This window comes from Chiloscyllium plagiosum, chromosome 3, assembly GCF_004010195.1.
Source record: "Chiloscyllium plagiosum isolate BGI_BamShark_2017 chromosome 3, ASM401019v2, whole genome shotgun sequence".
NCBI lineage: Eukaryota > Metazoa > Chordata > Chondrichthyes > Orectolobiformes > Hemiscylliidae > Chiloscyllium > Chiloscyllium plagiosum.
The window spans coordinates 103,976,618-103,997,031 of record NC_057712.1 but is presented as its reverse complement, the minus strand read 5'-3'; the positions used below and the strand labels follow the sequence as shown (position 1 = coordinate 103,997,031).

The window sequence follows — 20,414 nt, the reverse complement described above, 5'->3', positions numbered from 1 at the left end:
TCCAGGTAAATTTAAGGTCAGGGTGGAATGTGTTGGTGAAGTTGATGAACTGCTCAACCTCCTCGCGGGAGCACGAGATGGCGCCAATGCAGTCATCAATGTAACGGAGGAAGAGGTGGGGAGTGGTGCCAGTGTAATTACGGAAGATCGACTGTTCTACGTAGCTAACAAAGAGACAGGCATAGCTGGGGCCCATACATGTGCCCATGGCTACCCCTTTGGTCTCTACATTCCTCTGCAAACCTTTTGTGTTATCTTCAGCACTTGCCTTCCCACCTATTTCTGTGTCATCTGCAAACTTGGCTATAATACATTCACTTTTCTCATCTGAATCATTACTATATATTGTAATTAATTATGGTCCCAGCGATGATTCCTGTGACACTCCATTAGTTTATAGATTGTCTTCCTGAAAATGCCTCTTCTTGTCCCAACTCTGTGTTCTATCATTTAGCCAATCATCTATCCATGTTAATACACTGCTTCCAACACCATGGGCTCTTAGCTAATTAAGTAGCTTATTATGTGGTCCTGTATTGAATACCTTCCAAAAATCCAAATAGATTGCTTCCCGTTTAGCTATTGCTGCTTGTTACCTCCTCAAAGAAATTTAGCAAATTGGTCATGCATGATTTCCTCTTCATGAAGCTATGTTGACATTTCTAAATGCTATGTTAGCACATCCTTCATGATAACCTTTTTGTTTTCCCAACAACAGGCATTAAGCTAACTCACTGAGAGTTACATGTTTCTGTCACCTCTTTTTAAAGAAAGGTGGTACATTGGCAGTTTTCCACTGCTCTGGCATTTTTCCAGAATGGAAGGATTCTTAGAAGATAACTACTAGTTCATAGAGTCATCGAGAAGTACAGCATGGAAACAGACCCTTTGGTCCAACTCGTCCATATCCCTCTAAACCCTTAATATTCCTATACCCAGCCAAATGCCTGTACTAGCTCTGTAACTACAATTGCAACATTTAAAAGGCATCTGGATGGGGAGATGAATAGGAAGAGTTTAGAGAGGGATAGGCCAAGTGCTAGCAAATGGGATTTGATTAGGCTAGGATATCTGGTTGGCATGGACCAGTTGGACCGAAGAGTCTGTATATCACTATGACTCTATGACTTTAATTTCGAGGATGCATCCAGTCAGGTCTAGGGGACTTGGCAGTCACTAGACCCATCAGTTCCCCTCGCACTGTTTCTCTAGTGATACTTCTTATATTTGTTCCCTCTCCTCCTTTTGCCAGCTCCTGTTTTCTTTGTTTCTAAGTTCAAAATATTCACCAATCATACTGATCAGCTTTTTTTTCTGTGTACTCACAACATGTTGCGGTTTATGACATTACTCAGCTGCTGTTCTCACTGCAAGTTAGTCTCTTGATCCACACCTTTTATCCTCTTGCTCTGGAGAGTTTAGTGCTTACAGTAAAATCAAGTTAAAGCACCTGTGCCTGCTTTTTTTTTTCACCAAATTTCCACTCTGAAGCAAATTTCCAATTGTAGTCAGTCAGTAATTCACTTCAGCCTTTGTCTCATTCTGCTGAGGTCCCATACTGACTATGCTCTTTACTCTGGCCTATAAACCTGTAAGATTCAGTTTATATAAAAACTCTTGTCCGTAACCATTGCCAAAGCAAGTCATGTTGATCTACTATTCCTGTTTTTGCAGACCTACATTCACTCAAGGTTTCAATTTAAAATTGTCATCTTTATCTTTAATTCTCTTAGTAGCTCTGCAGTTCTTGCTGTAGCTTCATCCTTTATTTGTATAAAATCTCTGAATTCGTATTGTAAATGTATAGCAAAGTTGATTCCATTATATTTTAATTTCTTTTGGTTAATAAACTTCTGTTTTATTGTTAAAACAAAATATGCAACCTTGCTTGCATATATCTCAGTAAGAGACCACTTTGCTGGAATTAAAACAGAAAAAAACATAGCTGGCTTTCAGTCTGGGATCTGACTTGCCCTGTAAATACATCAAATGGGATCAAAATAACACTAATGGGTGAATTATAATGATTAGATATTATCATGTCAAACTGGAATGTCTCAATGATGATTTCAACTTCTGCATTCATCTAGATTCACACACAATGCTTCCTTGACACTTTTCTTTTGCACCACCTCCTCCACCACCACAATGCCACCACCATACCACTCATGATCATGACTTCAAATGTCTATACTTCACATTTTCAACTTTTCTCTCTAAATCTTGCTTTCTTTCCACTCTTTCATCTTTGAGGCCACATTTTTAACCAAACTTTTGATCATCCTACCTAATAGCTTTTTCTTTGGCTTGGCAGTTCATTTTGTTTAATTACCTCTCTGAAGTACCTGGGGATGTGTTGTTCGAAGTGTTTTTTTTAATAAAGCTTTAATGGGAAACTGTAGAGCGCATAGGTATCCTAAAGCCAGGGGGTATTTTATAGTACCAATGTGCGTCATCACAGAGCTTTGATTATAATTACATTATACTGCATAGCAGAATGTGACACTGATTAAGCATGTTTAAAACATGTTGAGTACAAAATTAGAAAGCTTGGGCTGGTGGATAACACTTGTGAATAGTCCACATTGCAATCTTAGTTCAAGCTTTTGCTTTTAAGAAGCTTTTCAAATTTTGTTTTATTGAATGAAGCTTTACAATTTTTAACTGATAAACTATTTCATTTTTTAATCCTTCAAATTAATTTCCTTCACAGAATTCAAAAGAACTTTTTCACACAGAAAAAAAGACTAGCATTCAGCACAGAAACAGAATTACTATTTCACCTATTCAGGAAATAAATCAACAAGCTCCATATAGTTTCAAACCACAGTAATCAGTAAACACTCTGTTGTGTAAACAACCCATTAAAAAAATGTGAATTATCAGATTTTAAATATTGCTGATGAATTAAATTCTTGAATTATGATTCAAGCAATGTTTTTCTGTATTTTCTTTCTCCTTTTATTGAAGTGGGAAATGGAAAATGTTGTGTTGGCATATGATTTAGTGAATCTAACTCAAAAATGTACTAATGATGGTGCTACGAATCTAGATGAATGCACAAGTTGAAATTTTCATTGAGACATTCCTGGTTGACATGATAATATCTAATCATTATAATTCACCCAACAACATTATTACGATTCCAGCTGATGTATTTACAGGGCAAGTCAGATCCCAGACTGAAACCCAGCTATGTTTTGTTCTGTTTTAGTTCAGCAAAGTGGTCTCTTACTGAGATAAATGCACACAAGATTGCATATTTGCTTTTAACAATAAAACAGAAGTTTATTATCCAAAACTGAAGGTATACTGGAATGAACTATACTATATAATTATACTACAAATTCAGAGATTTTTAAACAGATAGTAAGGGTAAGTCCCATTAACCCCAAAGTATTCCTTTATAAATTAAAAAAAAACCCTTGTATAATACCCCAAAACACTCCATTTTACAGTACTCATGCATGAGGAAAATAAATTACGAACACTTTGACAGACATAAAGTAACTGTGACATAAATTCCTAAATTGAAAATGTTGGTATCTTCTTCCTGGGGCTGTCATATATCTGAACATAAACATACTCTGCTTAAAATAACCTCATCAATATTTTACCTCAATAATTTGCGGTTTGGAACTACCTCCTTACCCTAAGGTAACCCCAGCAGCATTGCTCTTTCCAACTATCTCTATCCAATGAAATCACAGAACCACTCAAAACAAATTAAAATTTTTAAAATAGTCTCTTCCTCCAAGCAATGGTGTTCCCACCATGCTTTAAAAAATAAAATCTGGAAATTTCTACCAAACCTTAAAGTAGAATGGTTCTGGTAAGTTGTAAAATGGCTTGCTATTTTGTAAAACATCCCAAGGAAAACACAAATCCATCAGTGCTACCAAAGTAGCTCTGTCAGACTGTTGGAAAAAGAAATCACCATGGCCACAGCAGTGCTTACATGTTGCACACACACAACCCAAACTTAAAATAAATGATTAAAAATATATAGACCACACAATTTATGTCACATGATTGATCTCAGTAAACTCCCAGCCAATTGCTGTAAGCACTGCCTGTGCAATATAAGTCATTGAATAAAGTAGAAACAAGCATAGCTCAAAACTTAAAGGATGTTCTAAGCCATAAAACAATACTATATGTCAAACATATATCTTTTTCAAGATGTACTGATTGAAAACTAAATTATTTTATAGAAATGAAGCAATATTAATTGTAGATATTTATCGTGCTATTTGTGTGGTTTTTCCACAGGGTACTCAAATATATGATGCAAAGAGGGGCTCCTTTGTTGACCTAGGAATTTTAGATGTGATGCAGATTTTTGGCAGAGCTGGACGACCACAGTTTGACAAATTTGGTGAAGGCACAATCATCACTTCTCATGATAAACTGAGCCATTACTTAACTTTACTGACTCAGCAGAATCCAATTGAAAGCCAGTTTCTGGCTCGTTTGGCAGACAATCTAAATGCAGAGGTAAGAGCCTTGAAACTTGGCCAGATCTTTGTCTTTTGAGAAATGTATGTGTGTTTTCATTCATAATCATGTGTTTTGTTCCAATGTACTAGTTTGCAGTATATCAATCAAGGATACTCTTTCTTAGTGGATATAAGTTACATGTTCAATGCCATCTATCAACTGAAATCATTCCCATTTTCTTCAAATTATTTAACATTGTTCTGAAAACCCTTTTCCTATTAATTTAACCCAGCAGTCGTGCTATCACAGCTTTTATGTAGTTGTTTTGAAGTGTCCTTATAACTAGTTTAAATGCCAGGAATTTTCATATATCTTAAAATCCATATCATGTTATTCAAAATCAGTAATGCTGAGATCGTCAGAAGAAGGTCCAGGTGGAACATCCACTCTCCATTTCTGTCTCAATGTTTCAGTCTTGTCTAATACACATATCATACCCCACTTAATTGTTTAATTTCCCACTACTATTCATGGTTAGATGTGACGCAATTGCAGAGCTTTGATCTAATTCATTTCTTGTGGGATTGATTAGCGCTGGCTGTAGCATGCTACTTCCACTGTAGAACATGTTTGTATTCCTAGGTTTTACCTACACAAATTTGATAAACTAATTTTTATGTAGGACTGATGTTCCTTTCACGTTTCTGTTTGTGAACCAGGGTTTGTTGCTTGGGCTTGATGATAATAGTAGGAATATGTCTGGCTGAGGTTATAGATTGTGACACTGATGCTCACAGTGTTTCAGTTGTTCTAAATCTATCCTATTTAACATATTGATGGTACCACTGAACATGATGGTGAGCAACCTAAGTGTGAAGACTGAATTTTATCTCAACAACGAACGTGCAGTGGTTATTCCTACTTCTGTCATTGATGGATACCAATGTGACAGGTAGATTGGATAGGGTTAGTTGGAGTAACTTTTTTCTCCTCATTTTAATTCTCTTTCTTCTTGGTACAAGCCCAATCTGGTAGTCATTTGGCTACTTCAGTAAGTTGCAGTGAGCTAGTCTTGGTGATGCACATAGAAGTTCCCCAACAAGAGTACATTTTATGCCTTTGCTCCGTTAAGTTCTTTTCAACATGGAGAAGTACTGATTCATCACCTGAGGGAGGATGGTGGGTTCTATTCATGATCTGATGCCTGGAGACTTTGTAGAGTCTAGGGTCAATGCTGAGGGCTTTCTGACCAACTCAGTCCTGACCAAGTACTGCCATGCTACCAATTCTGTTGGATCTGTCCTGCAGTTGGGACAGGATGACAATTTTAAAAAGGCAGGCTTTGCAGGATCAGCTTAGAGTGGACTATTTGTTTTCGACCCTCAGTGGATGTCTGATAATATGTCATTTTATTCTTACTCAGTGTCTGAGCAGCCTGCTAGGTCAATCAGACCGCAATTGCTGCTCCACTGCATTGCTGTGCACCTGGGTTCATGGTAGGCCACACCAAGTAAGGACTAATTGAAAGCCCAGGGTTTGAATCCCACCATGGCATAACAAAATCTGGAATTAAAATTGAATGATGACCTTAAAGGTGTTGTCAATTGTTGGAAAAAATCCATTTGAATCAATAATGCCCTTTAATGAAGAAAACTTACTTGGTCTGGTCTACATTGGAGTCTTAACTGCCCACTGAACCTAACTGTCTAGACAGCAATACCCACATCCTGTAAATTTAAAAAAAGGATGAAGAGGATTTGGAAGTGCTTTATGAAGATTAGTTTAAAGATGAAACAAAGTTATTGAGCCTCAAATTAGAATTTGTTACTCTCTCCACTACCATCCCACCCCTATCACTAACAACGTGAGACTGTGACTGTATGGAAAAAACACACAGTAAGTGAAATTTACTTAAACTGATAGCATTTTGCAAAAGGAATTGCCTGTGAAGTCAGCTTAAGGAAAATCTTAACACAACTTGATTTATTTTCCATAAATTGTTGAAATATAGAGCTTCCTTCAGTGAGACTGCAGCAGTAGGCATGTATGTTGTATAATAGAAGTATGGGAATGATGGTGTGGTGGTAACATTAGACTGAATGAACAATGCAGATGCCCAGGTTAAATGTTTTGGGAACATTGAAATGCTATTACAACAGCTAATTGAAGATTAATTTAATTATTAAATCTGGAATTAGAAGATTGGCCTCAGTATTGACAACAATATAGACCATCAGCAGCAACAGATTTTTGTTTGACTCGTTCATGGGGTGTAGGCACTCACTGGCTAGGCCTGCATTTATTGCCCATCCCTGATTACCCTAAGAAAGGTAAGCTGCCTTCTTGAAAACTTTAGGAAGTTAGAATATCTGCAGTACTTTTAGGAAGGGAGTGAGAGGATTCGATCCAGCAATCATGATGGAGTAGCAAAATAGTTCAACCCTGGCTGCTGTGTGACTTGGAGTGGAACTTTCAAGTAATGGCTTTCCAATCTGTCACCTTGGTCTTCCAATTGGTAGAGGCCTCAAGTGTGAAGATACTGTCAAAAGAGCCTTGGTATGTTACCAAAGTGCATTTTGCAGATTCTACACACTGTGCCATTTTGAGTTGGTAATGAAAGGCGTGAATGTTGAATAATCAAGCAGGCTTCTTTGTCATGGATAGTGTGAAGTTTCCTTGGTGTTGTTGGAGCTGCAACCATCTAGACACTTGGGGAGTATTCCATCACATTCCTGGCTTGTGTCTTATAGATGGTGGACAGGCTTTGGGGATTAGGGATGTGGGTTACTCATTGTAGGATTCCCAACTTCTGGCCTAATTTTGTAACCGCATTATTTAAATGGCTTGTCCAGTTCAGTTTCTGGTCAGTGGCAACACCCAGGCTGTTAATAGTGGGGGATTCAATGATAATAATGTAATTGAATGTCGTGGGATAATGGTCAGATTCTCTCTTGTTGGAGGTGGACATTGCCTGGCATTCATGTGGTGTAAATGTTCCTTGTCACAAATCAGTTCAGGTCTGACTGTTGTCCACGTCAAGAACTGCATGTGGGCATGAATTGTTTCAATATGAGCAGTTGCAAAAGATGCTGTCCATTGGGCAATCATCAGGAACATCCCAATGCTGACCTTATGATAAAAGGATGGTCACTGGTGAAGCCTACAACACTCACCGGAAGTACTCGTACAGAGATGTCCTGGAGTTGAGATGATTAACCACCAACAATCACAACCATCTTCTTTTGTGTTAGGTATGACTGCAACTAACAGAGAGATTTCCTCTGATTCGCATTGACTCTAGTTTTGTTAGGGCTCCTTGATGTCATACTTAGTGGAAAGTTGCCTTGATGTTAACAGCATCCAAGGAGCAGGAGAATCGACGTTTCGGGCATGAGCCCTTCTTCAGCAATGAGGAAAGTGTGTCCAGCAGGCTAAGATAAAAGGTAGGGAGGAGGGACTTGGGGGAGGGGCGTTGGAAATGCGATAGGTGGAAGGACGTCAAGGTGAGGGTGATAGGCTGGAGTGGGGGTGGGGCGGAGAGGTCAGGAAGAAGATTGCAGGTTAGGAAAGCGGTGCTGAGTTCGAGGGATTTTACTGAGACAAGGTGGGAGGAGGGGAAATGAGGAAACTGGAGAAATCTGAGTTCATCCCTTGTGGTTGGAGGGTTCCTAGGCGGATCTCCAGCATCTGCAGTCCTCACTTTCTCCTTGATGTTAACAGCAGTCACCCCCAACTCACCTCTTGAATTTAGTGCTTTTGTCCATATCTGGATCAACGAGGTCAGGAGCTGAGTGGTTCTAGTGGAGCCCAAACTGAGCATTTGTGAATAGGTTACTCCTCTTCAAGTGCTAATTGATAGCACTGTTGATGAACTGTTCCATCACTTTGTTGATGATCGTGAATAGACAGACAGGGTGGTATTTCGATGGGGCAGATGTGTGCCCCTTTCATGGACTCTGCATACCTAGGCAATTTCCTACACTGTCAGATTGATGCTAATGTTGACACTGTACCGCAACATCTTGGCCAGTGCAGGGCCAATACCAAAACACAAGTTGTCGGTACTTTTGCCATAATATTGTCAGGGCTCATGGACTTTGTAATATCCGGTATATTCATCCATTTCTTCACATCACATGGAGTGAATTGGATTGGTTGAAGGCTCCAGCTATGATTTGGAGACCTCCAGAGGAGGCCAATTTGGATCACCCTGTTGGTACTTCTGGCTGAAGATAGGTGCAAAAGCTTTAGTCGTATCTTTTATTGATTTACTGGGCTCCCCCATTATTGAGTGTGAAGCATGGAATCTCCACCTCCTGTCAGTTGTTTAGCTATCCATAATCTTTCTTGACTGAATATGGCAAGACTCCAGAGCTTAGATTTGGTGGTTAGGATCACTTAGCCCTGACTTATATGTGGTTTCCATTGTTTGGCATGCAAATAGTCCTATACATCAGCTTCACCCGGTTTGCATCTCATTATGTAGCTATATTTAATACAACCCATGTTGTGCCTTTCTGCACTCTTTGTTGAACCGTGGTTGATCCCTTGACTTGATAGTAATAGTAGATTGGGGAATATACCGAGCCTTGTGGGTAGTAGAATTTGATTAAGCCGAATTCTGGTTTAAATGGTGGATCACAGCGCCCCAAGAATGCTTTGAGTTGCTAGATCTATTTGAAATCTGTCCCAGTTAAGAGTGGTAGTCCCACACAACACAGTAACTAATATTCTCAATGTGAAGATAAGACTTCATCCCCACAAGGACTGTGCAGCAGCGATGAGTGAAGTAATCTTTCCTATTAATACTGTTATGCATGGACACATCAATGAGAGGTAGATTTGTGAGAATGAGTGCAATTTACTTTCCCCTCTTGGTCATCACATCAAGTGCTGGAGACCCAGTCTAGAAGCTATATCCTGAAGTAGTTCTGAAGAAGGGTCACTGGACCTGAAATGTTAACTCTGCATTCTCTCCATTGATGCTGCCGGGCCTGCTGCGTTTTTCAAGCAATTTCTGATTTTGTAGCAGATATGGTCTTGTGTTCTTGGTTAGTAGTGGTGCTACCAAGTTATAATGAAGGCTAAATGCATGCTAATAAATAGAAAGAATATGGAAGAAACAGAGCTAAGCAGTCCACTTCTTAGTCTTCGTGCTGCTTTTCTTTCAGGCTGGTGTATGCACGCATAATTGTATCTTTCAGGACGCACTGTAACATTAAAGTCGAAGCATCTTTTAACTACTTAAACTTCACAGCTATCTTTTCAAGTGGGGTAAAATATCTTTCAGGTCCATGCACTGTCAATTTAGGCACTCAATTAAGATTTTTTTTTGTTAAGTCAAATCCCTCCGTGGAATCTGAATCATCCTCTCAATTATTATGTTTTTTTTCCTTTATTCTAAGCATTTCCCTAATCACGTCATATTATCCACATTTTTTATTTTTGTGTTAAAACTTAAGTTCCATTTTCTTTTCATTTTCCTTCTACCCCCTTTTGATTTCACTTTGTTTTTCTCTCTTGTCATTTTAAGCTTTCTTCTTTCTATCTTTCTTTCAATTTCTCCTTTCTCTCTCTCTCTCTCTCTCTCTATACATTCCATTTCTGTTTTTTGTTTGCTTCCATCCATGTGTTTTTTTTTTCATTTGTAACTGAATCATAGTGAATTCTACTGCTGACATGTCAAATTCAGGTTACCCTTCTTTAAAACTATGATTTATGTCAGCATCTCAACCTGATGACATCCTGCTTTGATTTCTAAGTCTGACATTTCCACTAACTCTCAGTCTAGCTTTAGTCAAAGATTTCATTGTTACACTTTCTACTCTTGGGAAAATGTCATTTTGAAATTCCAACCTATGTAATATGTATCAAAAGCAATATTCATGTGTCTTTGCCCAGTTCTTCCATATATATGTTTTTAAAGATTCACCGATCCATCTTTACTTCAAGGATTTTTAATTCCATAAAGAGTGGCCACTTTATGATCCCAGCCTATGGTAATACTGAACAAGTCCAGAATGAAACCTGGCTTGATGGATTTTTTTTTTAACCAGGAGCTCAGTCACTGAACATATTCAGGGAAAGCTGCGAACATACTTCTAGCAAAAGAACATAAAGGTTTATTGCACAAAGGAGAAACATGAGCCATAATACTCTAGTTCAGAAAAAAATTGAAAGGTCTCACTGTAAAGATAAAGAAATATTCATCCCTTTTTATTCCAGGATTTCCTGACAAGACACTTAAAATATCTGTGAAGAATCACATAATCTCCACGCTACAGATACTCACTCAGCTGACCTGGCTAACATTGGTTTCCTTTAGGCAAATTTCTATGTTTTCACGAGATGCTGTTTTCTTCAATTAATCTCTCTTCCTAAGGCTCTTCAAACAAACTGCTAACTCTATTGACTATGACTTAACATAGGTGCCCTAAACTCATGTCTTCAATGGCTTTGTAAGATATCTTGCTCCCCTACACATCAAGACTCTTCTGCTTCCAAGGTATTCTCACTGACCTTTAAGCACCTCAGGAGTTTTCTGGTAGCCTTTCCTGCTTGGAGACTGATTGTAACTCCACTTTTTTCTGTTATGGGCCTCTTTACTGTGAATGGCTCCTCTCTGGTAGACCTTAAGAACATAGACTCCCCTTCTTTGTTATTCATTTGTAAGCATTCTCACACCCTTTGGGTTCATATATCTTCTACTTCTCAATCATGTCAATCTGTGTAACAGTGCTGTCAGTCAATTCTATTTTTGTTATCCACCTTATTGATTGCCAAATCTTTTAATTTTCCTATTTGTCCCTATTCTCTGGCTGTAGTGTCATTGGATCAGTAATTCAAACTGATTCTACTGCTCTGAGGACCCAGGTTCAAATCCCAGCATAAGTGCAATTTAAGCTAATCAATAAAGTATCAAATTGAAAATTAGTCTCGATAATAGTGACCATAAAATTATCATCAAATCTCATTAAAACTCAAGTGTTTCACAATGTCTTTTAGGGAATAAAATCTGTTTTTATTCAGTCTGGGTTACATGTGACTCTAGATCCACAGTAACATAGTCAGTAAATGCCCTGTACTTCAAGAAGCTGCTGGCTTCGAGAATGATAAAATACAAACGACAAGTGTTGATCTTCGCAGTGGAAGGATTTTTAAAAATTGTAAGCTATGCATTTATGACCTCATATTCTGACAAAGTTTCATGTAGTCTGAAATCATTAACTGTATTAACTTTCTTGACAAAAGCTGCCTGACTAGCTTATTGTTTCCACCATTTTCTGTTTTCATTTTACAATTTATATCTTTGTATACTTGAGATAACAACCTAGCATTTATACCAGATGTTCCTGTTGTTGACAATTGTGTTATTAGGGACATTGACTTACAGGGACAGATAATCGCATTGAAGGAATTCTGAAATAAAAGACACTGTTAGGAGCAGTCTATCAGAGGATTATATTAAGGGAAGCCCCCTTTCACTGCTTTGATAACTGCAGGGTTTCTGTGTTTTTTAAAAAATATATTTCTTCACAGAAATTGAATCAAGAGATCTGCTGGCATGGAGAGTTCTATTAGTATCATCAAAGACAAGCAGGCTGGGTCACTGTCAGAGCACGTAACCATCTACCATTCAGCAGTCAGAAGGGAGAATGGGTTTTTCATGTTAAATAAAATGAAAAAGCAATTATTGGGTATGGAGTGAACCTGGGCATTTTCAGCCACAATTGAAATTGGAATCAATTGTCAGGAACTAGAACAAATCTGAGTAAAAGAAAATAGTTTTTGTTTCACCAAGAGAGGATTTGAGTTCAGGAAATTATGACCATATTATTGTGAGCTGCCAGTGAAATAACTCCATAGAGACCAGTATCTTCTCACCAAGTCACTCTATTTACATGTGGAGAGTCCTTGACATGGATTCAGCTCCCTCAGAGCCAGCTCCTAGAGTGAACAGAACCTGATACTCTTTTGCTCTGGCTGACAGATATAAACATTATCCCAATCCCAAGCCTCCAACTCGGCACCATCCTCCTGACGTGTCTATCACTCTTGCCACTATCACTTTCTCCCTTACCTTCATCCACTTATTGCTTTCTCAGGTACCTTGCCCCCACCATGCTCATCCCCCCCCCTTTCCATTTATCTCTCAGCCCCATGCCCACAAGCCTCATTCCTGATGAAGGACTTATGCCCACAACGTCGATTCTCCTGCTCCTCGGATACTGCCTGACTGGCTGTGCTTTCCCAGCAACACGACCTGGATAACTTCAGGTTTGAGCAAATAAGTGACAAGTAATCTTCTTTCCATATGTACCAGGCAATGTTCATCTGCAATCTAACCACCTCCCCTTCAAATTTAGTGACATTTCCTTTGCTAAACCCTCCACTATCAATAATCTCGGGGTTATCATGGACCAGGAACCAAACTGGACTAGCTATTTACATACAAGGGCAAGAGCTGGGAATTATGCTCAACACACCTCCTGATTCCCCAAAGCTTGTCCAGTGTTTACAAGGCACAACTCAGGAACACGCTGGAAAACTACTTGCCTGAATGTATGTCTCCAAAAACACTCCAGAAATTTGACACCATACAGAACATTGCACCACATCCTCTTGCTTAAGCATACAGTCTCCACCACCAATTCAAAGTGATGGCAATGTATAACATCCGCAAGTTGCACTGCAACATCACATCAAGGCTGCTTCTAAACCTGAAAATGTGTTGCTGGAAAAGCGCAGCAGGTCAGGCAGCATCCAGGGAACAGGAGAATCGACGTTTCGGGCATAAGCCCTTCTTCAGGAATCATAAGCCCTGCTTCTAAACCCACATGGCCACTTATAGCCTCCATTCCAATTTATTGCTAAGCGTTACCACCCACCAACACTGTGTGACATCCAGTATCTATCATGAGCTCTATTCAGGACCCATGTCTAAATGAGAAAAATGAACCTTTAACAGAATAATGCAGCTCTCACTCCTACCAACCTGAATTAAAAAGTCTCCCATTCATAAAAGTCATTCAAAACTTTTAAATCTCAAAAAATTTGTTAGATTCTTTTAAAATCAAACTTTGTATTCAATAGTCACATGAAGGATGTCCATCAAACAATTCCGAAACCCCACGGAGATAACTGTAACTTTTGAAACACACTAATGCATTGACAATGGCATATGAAATCCCTTGGGGAAATGTCAATAAACAGCTCCATTGAAATGGCACAACGAGATGCTCCTTTTTTTTTCTAGCCTATCCCTGTCAAGCAAGGCAGAAGAGAGAGGTTTGTTTTCTCTTTGACTGAAATCTGCAACTGTTTTTTCTAAAGTTTAAAGAGCAGGGAATAGAAGAAACCTCATATGTCAGTTATCGATATTACAGTCTGTACTGTTACTCAGTCTACTTCTTTACTGATCACTTAGTTTAACATTACAGCAAAAAATTGGATCAGGTTTGAAGCAAAGCTGCCTCAGACTCACTGCTGAGACTTGGACAGTACCGACACTGCTGAGGGAAAGCTGGCCTGACTTCAGCCACTCAGCTGGGTTTCTCCTTCTCCTCTGTGCTCAAGGTCCTGCTTCTGAAATAGTTGTTCCTTGGTTACGTTGCTGATGTCATGGAGTCATACAGCATGGAAACAGACCCTTTGATCTAACCAGTCCATGCTCAACCTAATACCAAACTAAACTAGTCCCACCTGCATGCTCCTGGCCCATATCCCTCCAAACCTTTCTTATTCATGTACTTATCCAAATGTTTTTTAAATGTTGTAATTGTAACCTGCATCCACCACTTCGTCAGGAAGCTCATTCCATATGTGAACCACACTTGATTCAAAAACATTTGCTAACTGTTACCACCCACCAACACCGTGTGATGTCCAATATGCTCTTTGCCACTCATCCAATATCTGCCATGAGCTGAACTCAGGATCCATGTCTAAATGAGAAAAATGAGCCTTTAACAGAATAATGCAGCTCTCACTCCTGTCAACCTGAGTTAAAGAGTATCCCATTAATACCTTTTTAAATCTCTGTCCTCTCACCTTAAAGTATACCCCCTACTCTTGATATCCCCCATCCTTGGGAGAAGAAACCTACCATTAACCCTATCTATGCCCCTCATGATTTTATAAAACTCCATGAGGTCACCTCTCAACCTCCTCCACTCAAGTGAGAGAAGTCCCAACCTGTCCAGTCTTTCTTTATAACTCAAGCATTCTATAACCAGCAATATTCTGGTTAATCTATTCTGAACCCTTTCTAGCTTAATAAAATCCTCCCTATAACAGATCAATGAGAACTGGACATAATACTTCAGAAGAGTCCTCACCAATGTCCTGTATAACCTCAACATGACTTCCCAAGTCTGATACTCAAAGGACTGAGCAATGAGGGCTAGCGTGCTAAATGCCTTTTTAACCACCCTGTATATATGTGATGCAAACTTAAAAGAATTATGTTCCTGAATCCCTAGGTCCCTAAATTTTACAACACTATTGAAGGCTGTACCATTAATTGTATAGGTCCTGTCCCTGTATGTTTACTCATAATTATCTCACATTTATTCAAATTGAACTCCATCTGCTGTTTTTCAGCCCGCTGACCCATTTGATCAAGATTCCTTTGTAATCTTAGAAAACCTTCTTCACTGCCTATTATGCAACCAATTTTGGTGTCATCCTCAAAGCTGACTAACCATACCTTCTACATTCCTGTCCAAATCATTGATATAAATGATAAACAAAAGAGGACCCACAATCGATCCCTGTGGAAAACCGCTGGTCTGAGGCCTCCAATCTGAAAAGCAGCCTTCTACTGCCATCTCTGTCTCCTGCCTTAAGCCAATTATGTGTCCAAATAGCAAGGTCATCCTGAATCCCATGGGACCTAATTTTATCAATCAGTCTCGCATGCGGAGCCTTGTCAAAGGCTTTACTAAAATCCAAGTAAAGAACGTCTACTGCTCTGCCCTCATCAATCTTTTTGCTAACTCCTCAAAAAACTCAAAGAAAGTTTGAGACACCATGCTGACTACCCCTACTCAATTCTTACCTCTATAAATTCTTATAAACCTATCTTTAAGAATCACCTCCAACAACTTGCCCACAACCAAAGTCACTCACAAGTCTCTCATTTCCTGGTTTCTCCTTACAACCTTTCTTAAACAAAGGCACAACATTAGCTACCCTCCAGTCATCAGGCATCTCACTTATAGATGATGCAAATATTTCTGCAAGGGGCCACAAATTCTTCCCTTACTTTCCAAGGCGTTCTGGGATACATTAGATCAGGTCCTGGATATTCTCTAAGACCTCCTAAACCTCCTTTTCTGTAATGTGAACTGTTTTTAAAACATCAATATTTATTTCTCCAAGTTCTCTAGCCTCCCTGTCTTTCTCCACTGTAAAAACTGATGTGAGTATTTATTTAATATCTCTCTTATCTCTTGGGGTTCAACACAAAAATGACCTGTCACAAAACCACGTATGCACTACCCTCTGAGAGAAGCAATTAATTCTCATTTCTGTCTTAAATGTACAATCCCTTATTCTGAAATTATATTCGAGATACTGAATTTATTTTACTGTTTTAATTTGTTAATTGTGTACCCAAGATATGTTGTTCTGTGTGGCGTTTAATAGTGTTTCTCTCTTCCTGGGTCCCTGGTCTGAAAAATGTCTTGATAATTATTGAAACAAATTGTAATAATTGGTATGTAATTTAAGACGAGATTCTTATTACAACAAATAACCTCTGCAAGTGTTGCTTACTCTGAAGACCTGTTCGTGCATCATGCCTCCAAAATAGAGAGAAAATTTCAGTAATGTAGGAACAAATTACTGCAGATGCTGGAATCTGTACTGAAAACCACCAGTGTTGGAAATCACAGCAGATTAGATGGCATCCATAGAGAGAGCGCAAGCTAACATTTCAAGTCTGGATGATTCTTCATCAGAGCTGAAGTGAAGTCTGGTGGGGACAGCATTTATGCTTTAGTTTGGTTCAAGGTGGGTGGGGGGTGTAGGATGTTGATGGAGAAAAGCAGTTGATCGTTCAGATTAAGTGATCATTCAATCAGAACTATCAACATCTTTTCTCCACCAACACCCTACACCCACTTCCCCCACCCCAAACTATAGCATAAATGCTGTCCCCTGCACACTTCATTTCAGCTCTAATGAAGAATCATCCAGACTCAAAACGTTAGCTTGCTCTCGCTCCATTGATGCTGTCTGACCCACGATGATTTCCAGCACTGATTGTTTTCAGGAGAGTTTCAGTAATGTTTAGCCTAGTGACTACAGACCAGGAAATCCCAAATTCAGTAGATGTTTTGAGCTGGATTTACAGGTCTTAACCAAAGAAGTTTTGAAATATTTGATAATCCATCTTTTTTTTTGCTGTGAAAGATGCTGTTTTGCTGAACTTTTGGATTAATACAGAAATTGTAAAATAAACTTCTGAGAATCTTAAGCCTTAAAAGTGATAGTCTACAAATAACAGTGAAAACCACTAGATGGCATCAAAGCTATGTTGAAGTGTCGTTGCTTGCTTTATCAGCCAAAGCATATTCAGCGTTCAGTAGGCTTTTCAGTTTTCAAAGTTGTCATAACAGTAACAGTTACTCCATGAAATGTTTAACTCATTAGTAAAGCAATTTGCCAGCAAAAGGACTTTAATTTTTGATTGAAGTATGAACACTATCTTTTTACTGCAAAGAAAAATACTTGTTCTTGATGTAATTAAACTCTGATGCTGTTGTGGGGATCATAAAATTATGTTACAAGAGGAGAGGGTGTTATATATCCAAATTACCTGATTTTAATTGCATTACTCAATTTGAGAGTTCAAATGACACTTTATGAAGTCAAAGATAAGTCTTCAATGATTTTTTTACAGGCCTCATGCAGCATGTTACAGCATTAACCACGTGTGCAGGTACAGTCTTAAACCCCTGACAGGAAAGAAGCTTTTATATTCTATCGCAGAAGCTGGTAAAAATGTGTTAATAAGTGGGCCTGCCATTGTACAATATCATAATGCTCTCTCCATGTTATTGTTGAAAAATTAGAAAGAAGTTAGCACTATTTTTATCTATTTGTTATTGATAGTATTGGGCATTCTCATTATGTATTACTCATCCCCTGTTCCCCTGAGAATGAGGAGCAAGTAAGGGTCAGTTAGACTCGAAACATCAGCTCTTTTCTCTCCTTACAGATGCTGCCAGACCTGCTGAGATTTTCCAGTATTTTCTCTTTTGGTTTCAGATTCCAGCATTCGCAGTAATTTGCTTTTATTTTTAAGCTTTCTTCCTAGCCACTTCAATCCTTGGAGTGATCCTGCTTTCTCAATAGTGTTGCTTGAAAGTGTGGTGGAGGCCTGTTCAATTGAGCCTTCAGGAGGGCATAGGAATTATTGTTCCTGTTGTAAAAAAAATGTACATGTTCATGGGGAAAAGACAGGAGTTTGCACTAGGTCAGACTGCACACTGAGCTATTGCCACCTTCTATACCATAACAATTCTGTTTCTCTGTTAATGTTAAAATTGAAACAATGGCTCCACATGTCCAGTTGTAAAAGTGTTAAACTGGGAAAGAAATTTAGAGATAGCGGCAGACTCACAACATTGCTACTTTGTCCATTGAGGGCTGTAGACGAGAAAGGTGTTGCCAAAGTAACCTTAGCAAATTGCTGCAGTTTACCCTATAGATAAAACATATAGCACATCAACAGGACAACACAAAGCAAATTACACGCATGCAAATTGTATGGCAGGGACACAATTGCTCTATTCCAAACCCTGTCACGCTGCTTGGATGAAATTACAACTTTTTCTGTCCAAGTGAAGGTGAGCATTTCATTACACTGTGATTTGAACTTTGTAAATGATAGAAAAACTGTTACTGATCAAAAGCAATGCCCCATTGATGAGCACTCAGCCCTGCTCTTGATAACTTAAGTTGTTGTATTCATTGGTGACCCCCAAAATATTAATGGTTGGAGACTTCATGGCAGTGGTGCTATTGAAGGTTAAGGGCAATGTCTGGGTTTTCTCTTGATCAGGTTGATCATTTGTTTGCAGTTATTTCCTGATAGTGCTACATCAGTTGTCACTCCAGGTCTGGATGTCATCTCTACTGTAAGTTGTCATGTGATGCTGCTGCTGCTGTTTCATTTTTAAATGCTTTGGGAATAGAGTTGAGCACTCTGAAATTGTTGCCTTATGATGAAGGGAAGGTAATTAATTAATCAGATGAAAATGGTTGCCTGAAGTCAACTGTCTGAAGAAATCTTGCAATGATGCTCTGACAGACACACTCATCATCTTTTGGATCAGTTTGACTGAAGCCACTTGTTTAAGATACACACATTCAATATGCTTAGAGGGTTACTCTTCGGAGGGTCAGTGTGGACTTGTTGGGCTGAAGGGCCTGTTTCCACACTGTAGAAAATCTAATCTAATCTAATTAGCAGTTAGCTCCAATGCAGAATTAGTCATTTTATCGAATACTACAGGCAGTGATAAAAATGTTGTAATATAGTCACTTCATGTTTGAAATCCATTTCATGTGACGGTCTGAAAGAAAATCTGAATTTGTTTTTTTTTTAAAAGACATGTTTTGACATTATTATGTTGAAAGGAATATTCAAAAATAGGGGTGACTAATATGTGACACATTAATATCAGGAACAAATGATGCAGTTACACAATTGAACATCACGCACATTGCATTGAATGTGTCTTTAATGCAAAACAGAAAAGACCATTGTGCCAAATGCTCTTTTTGGGAATATTGATAAGGTAATAGGCATAAGTCATTCAGCTCCTCAAGTCTGTTTCACCACTCAGTTAGGTTATGGCTGAGAACCAATCCGAAACCTGGAAGTTATTAAATTGATGTTGTTTTAATTGTTCTATGATCATGTAATATTCTGTGATTCTGTGGTAAAGCAGTTGATATAAGTTAGCATCCGTTCCATTACAAGGTTATGTTCTTAGTATAACATTTGCTGTAGAATTGGGGTTTCATCATACCATGATTCTAAAATGAGACTAGGAAGCCTCTCTTTCCTTAGCTCCAGTTTTAAAAATACACAGGCAGTGGGCAATTCTGACCAAAAGGCCTCAAATCAGACCAGGCAATTTAAACAGAGAGACAACCAATCAATGAAAAGCCATCCTTAAAGTGTAATGGGTAAGGACCTGTTTCTCTGCTCATAAGCTGGTTCAATCATATGCTTGCCGTTGATAGTTCACTATCTGTAGGCCAAGAGCTGCCCCAGGAGAGGCAAGGATGGGAACTGAAGTCTGGGAGCAAAGGGACAAGAGCAGGAGAAGGCGTAGCTCCTGGAGATCTTTGGCTTGAATGGTAAACCAGTGGAAGGCGAGAGTGAGGCTGCAAGAGGGGTGTGGAGGAAGGAGGAGGCTGCAGGATAGGTTCCAAGAAAAAGAATGGCTGCAAATGGATTATAGGGGAAGAGACTGTGAGAGTGCATTGAATGAAGAAAAGGCTTCTAAAGGATTGAGGGAAAAAAGAAAGAAAACGAAGATGGTGAGAATCAAAAGATATCTCCTGAAAATCAAAATGAATTTAAAAAAAAGTTGATCTCTGCTTAGTTACAGTGTACGCTTGGGTTCTAACTCCAGATTTTATCTGTATTTACATTATAAATGTACACATCTATGCATTACATCAGGCATGTATGCCTTAGTTGTACTGTAAGTATTTCCCTCACTATTGGAAATTATAAGCTATTTGCCCAAAACTGTTTTAAGCAATAAGCTTCCATATTTTACAGACAAGGACATCATTTTATGTTCAGATTTGTTTTTGTTGTTTAAAAAATAATTATGTTCGTGCTGGAGTTGTTAAGAATTACTGGGGTAATTAAGTATAGGTTTGGGCTTGATATTCACCAAACAAAGTAACATTTTATGAGGTGGAAAATTGGGAATAAATTCAGT

At 38.7% G+C, this 20,414-nt stretch overlaps 1 protein-coding gene across 3 annotated transcripts in view; it reads left to right on the top strand.

Annotated features, from left to right (window-relative positions):
• ascc3 (activating signal cointegrator 1 complex subunit 3) overlaps window positions 1-20,414 on the top strand; it is a 541,129-nt gene that overhangs the window by 308,864 nt on the left and 211,851 nt on the right. For all 3 annotated transcript variants that reach the window (XM_043687007.1, XM_043687008.1, XM_043687009.1), the window contains one exon: window positions 4,273-4,497. In XM_043687007.1, coding sequence (XP_043542942.1) covers window positions 4,273-4,497 — 225 coding nt within the window. The remainder of the gene's footprint in view (window positions 1-4,272; window positions 4,498-20,414) is intronic.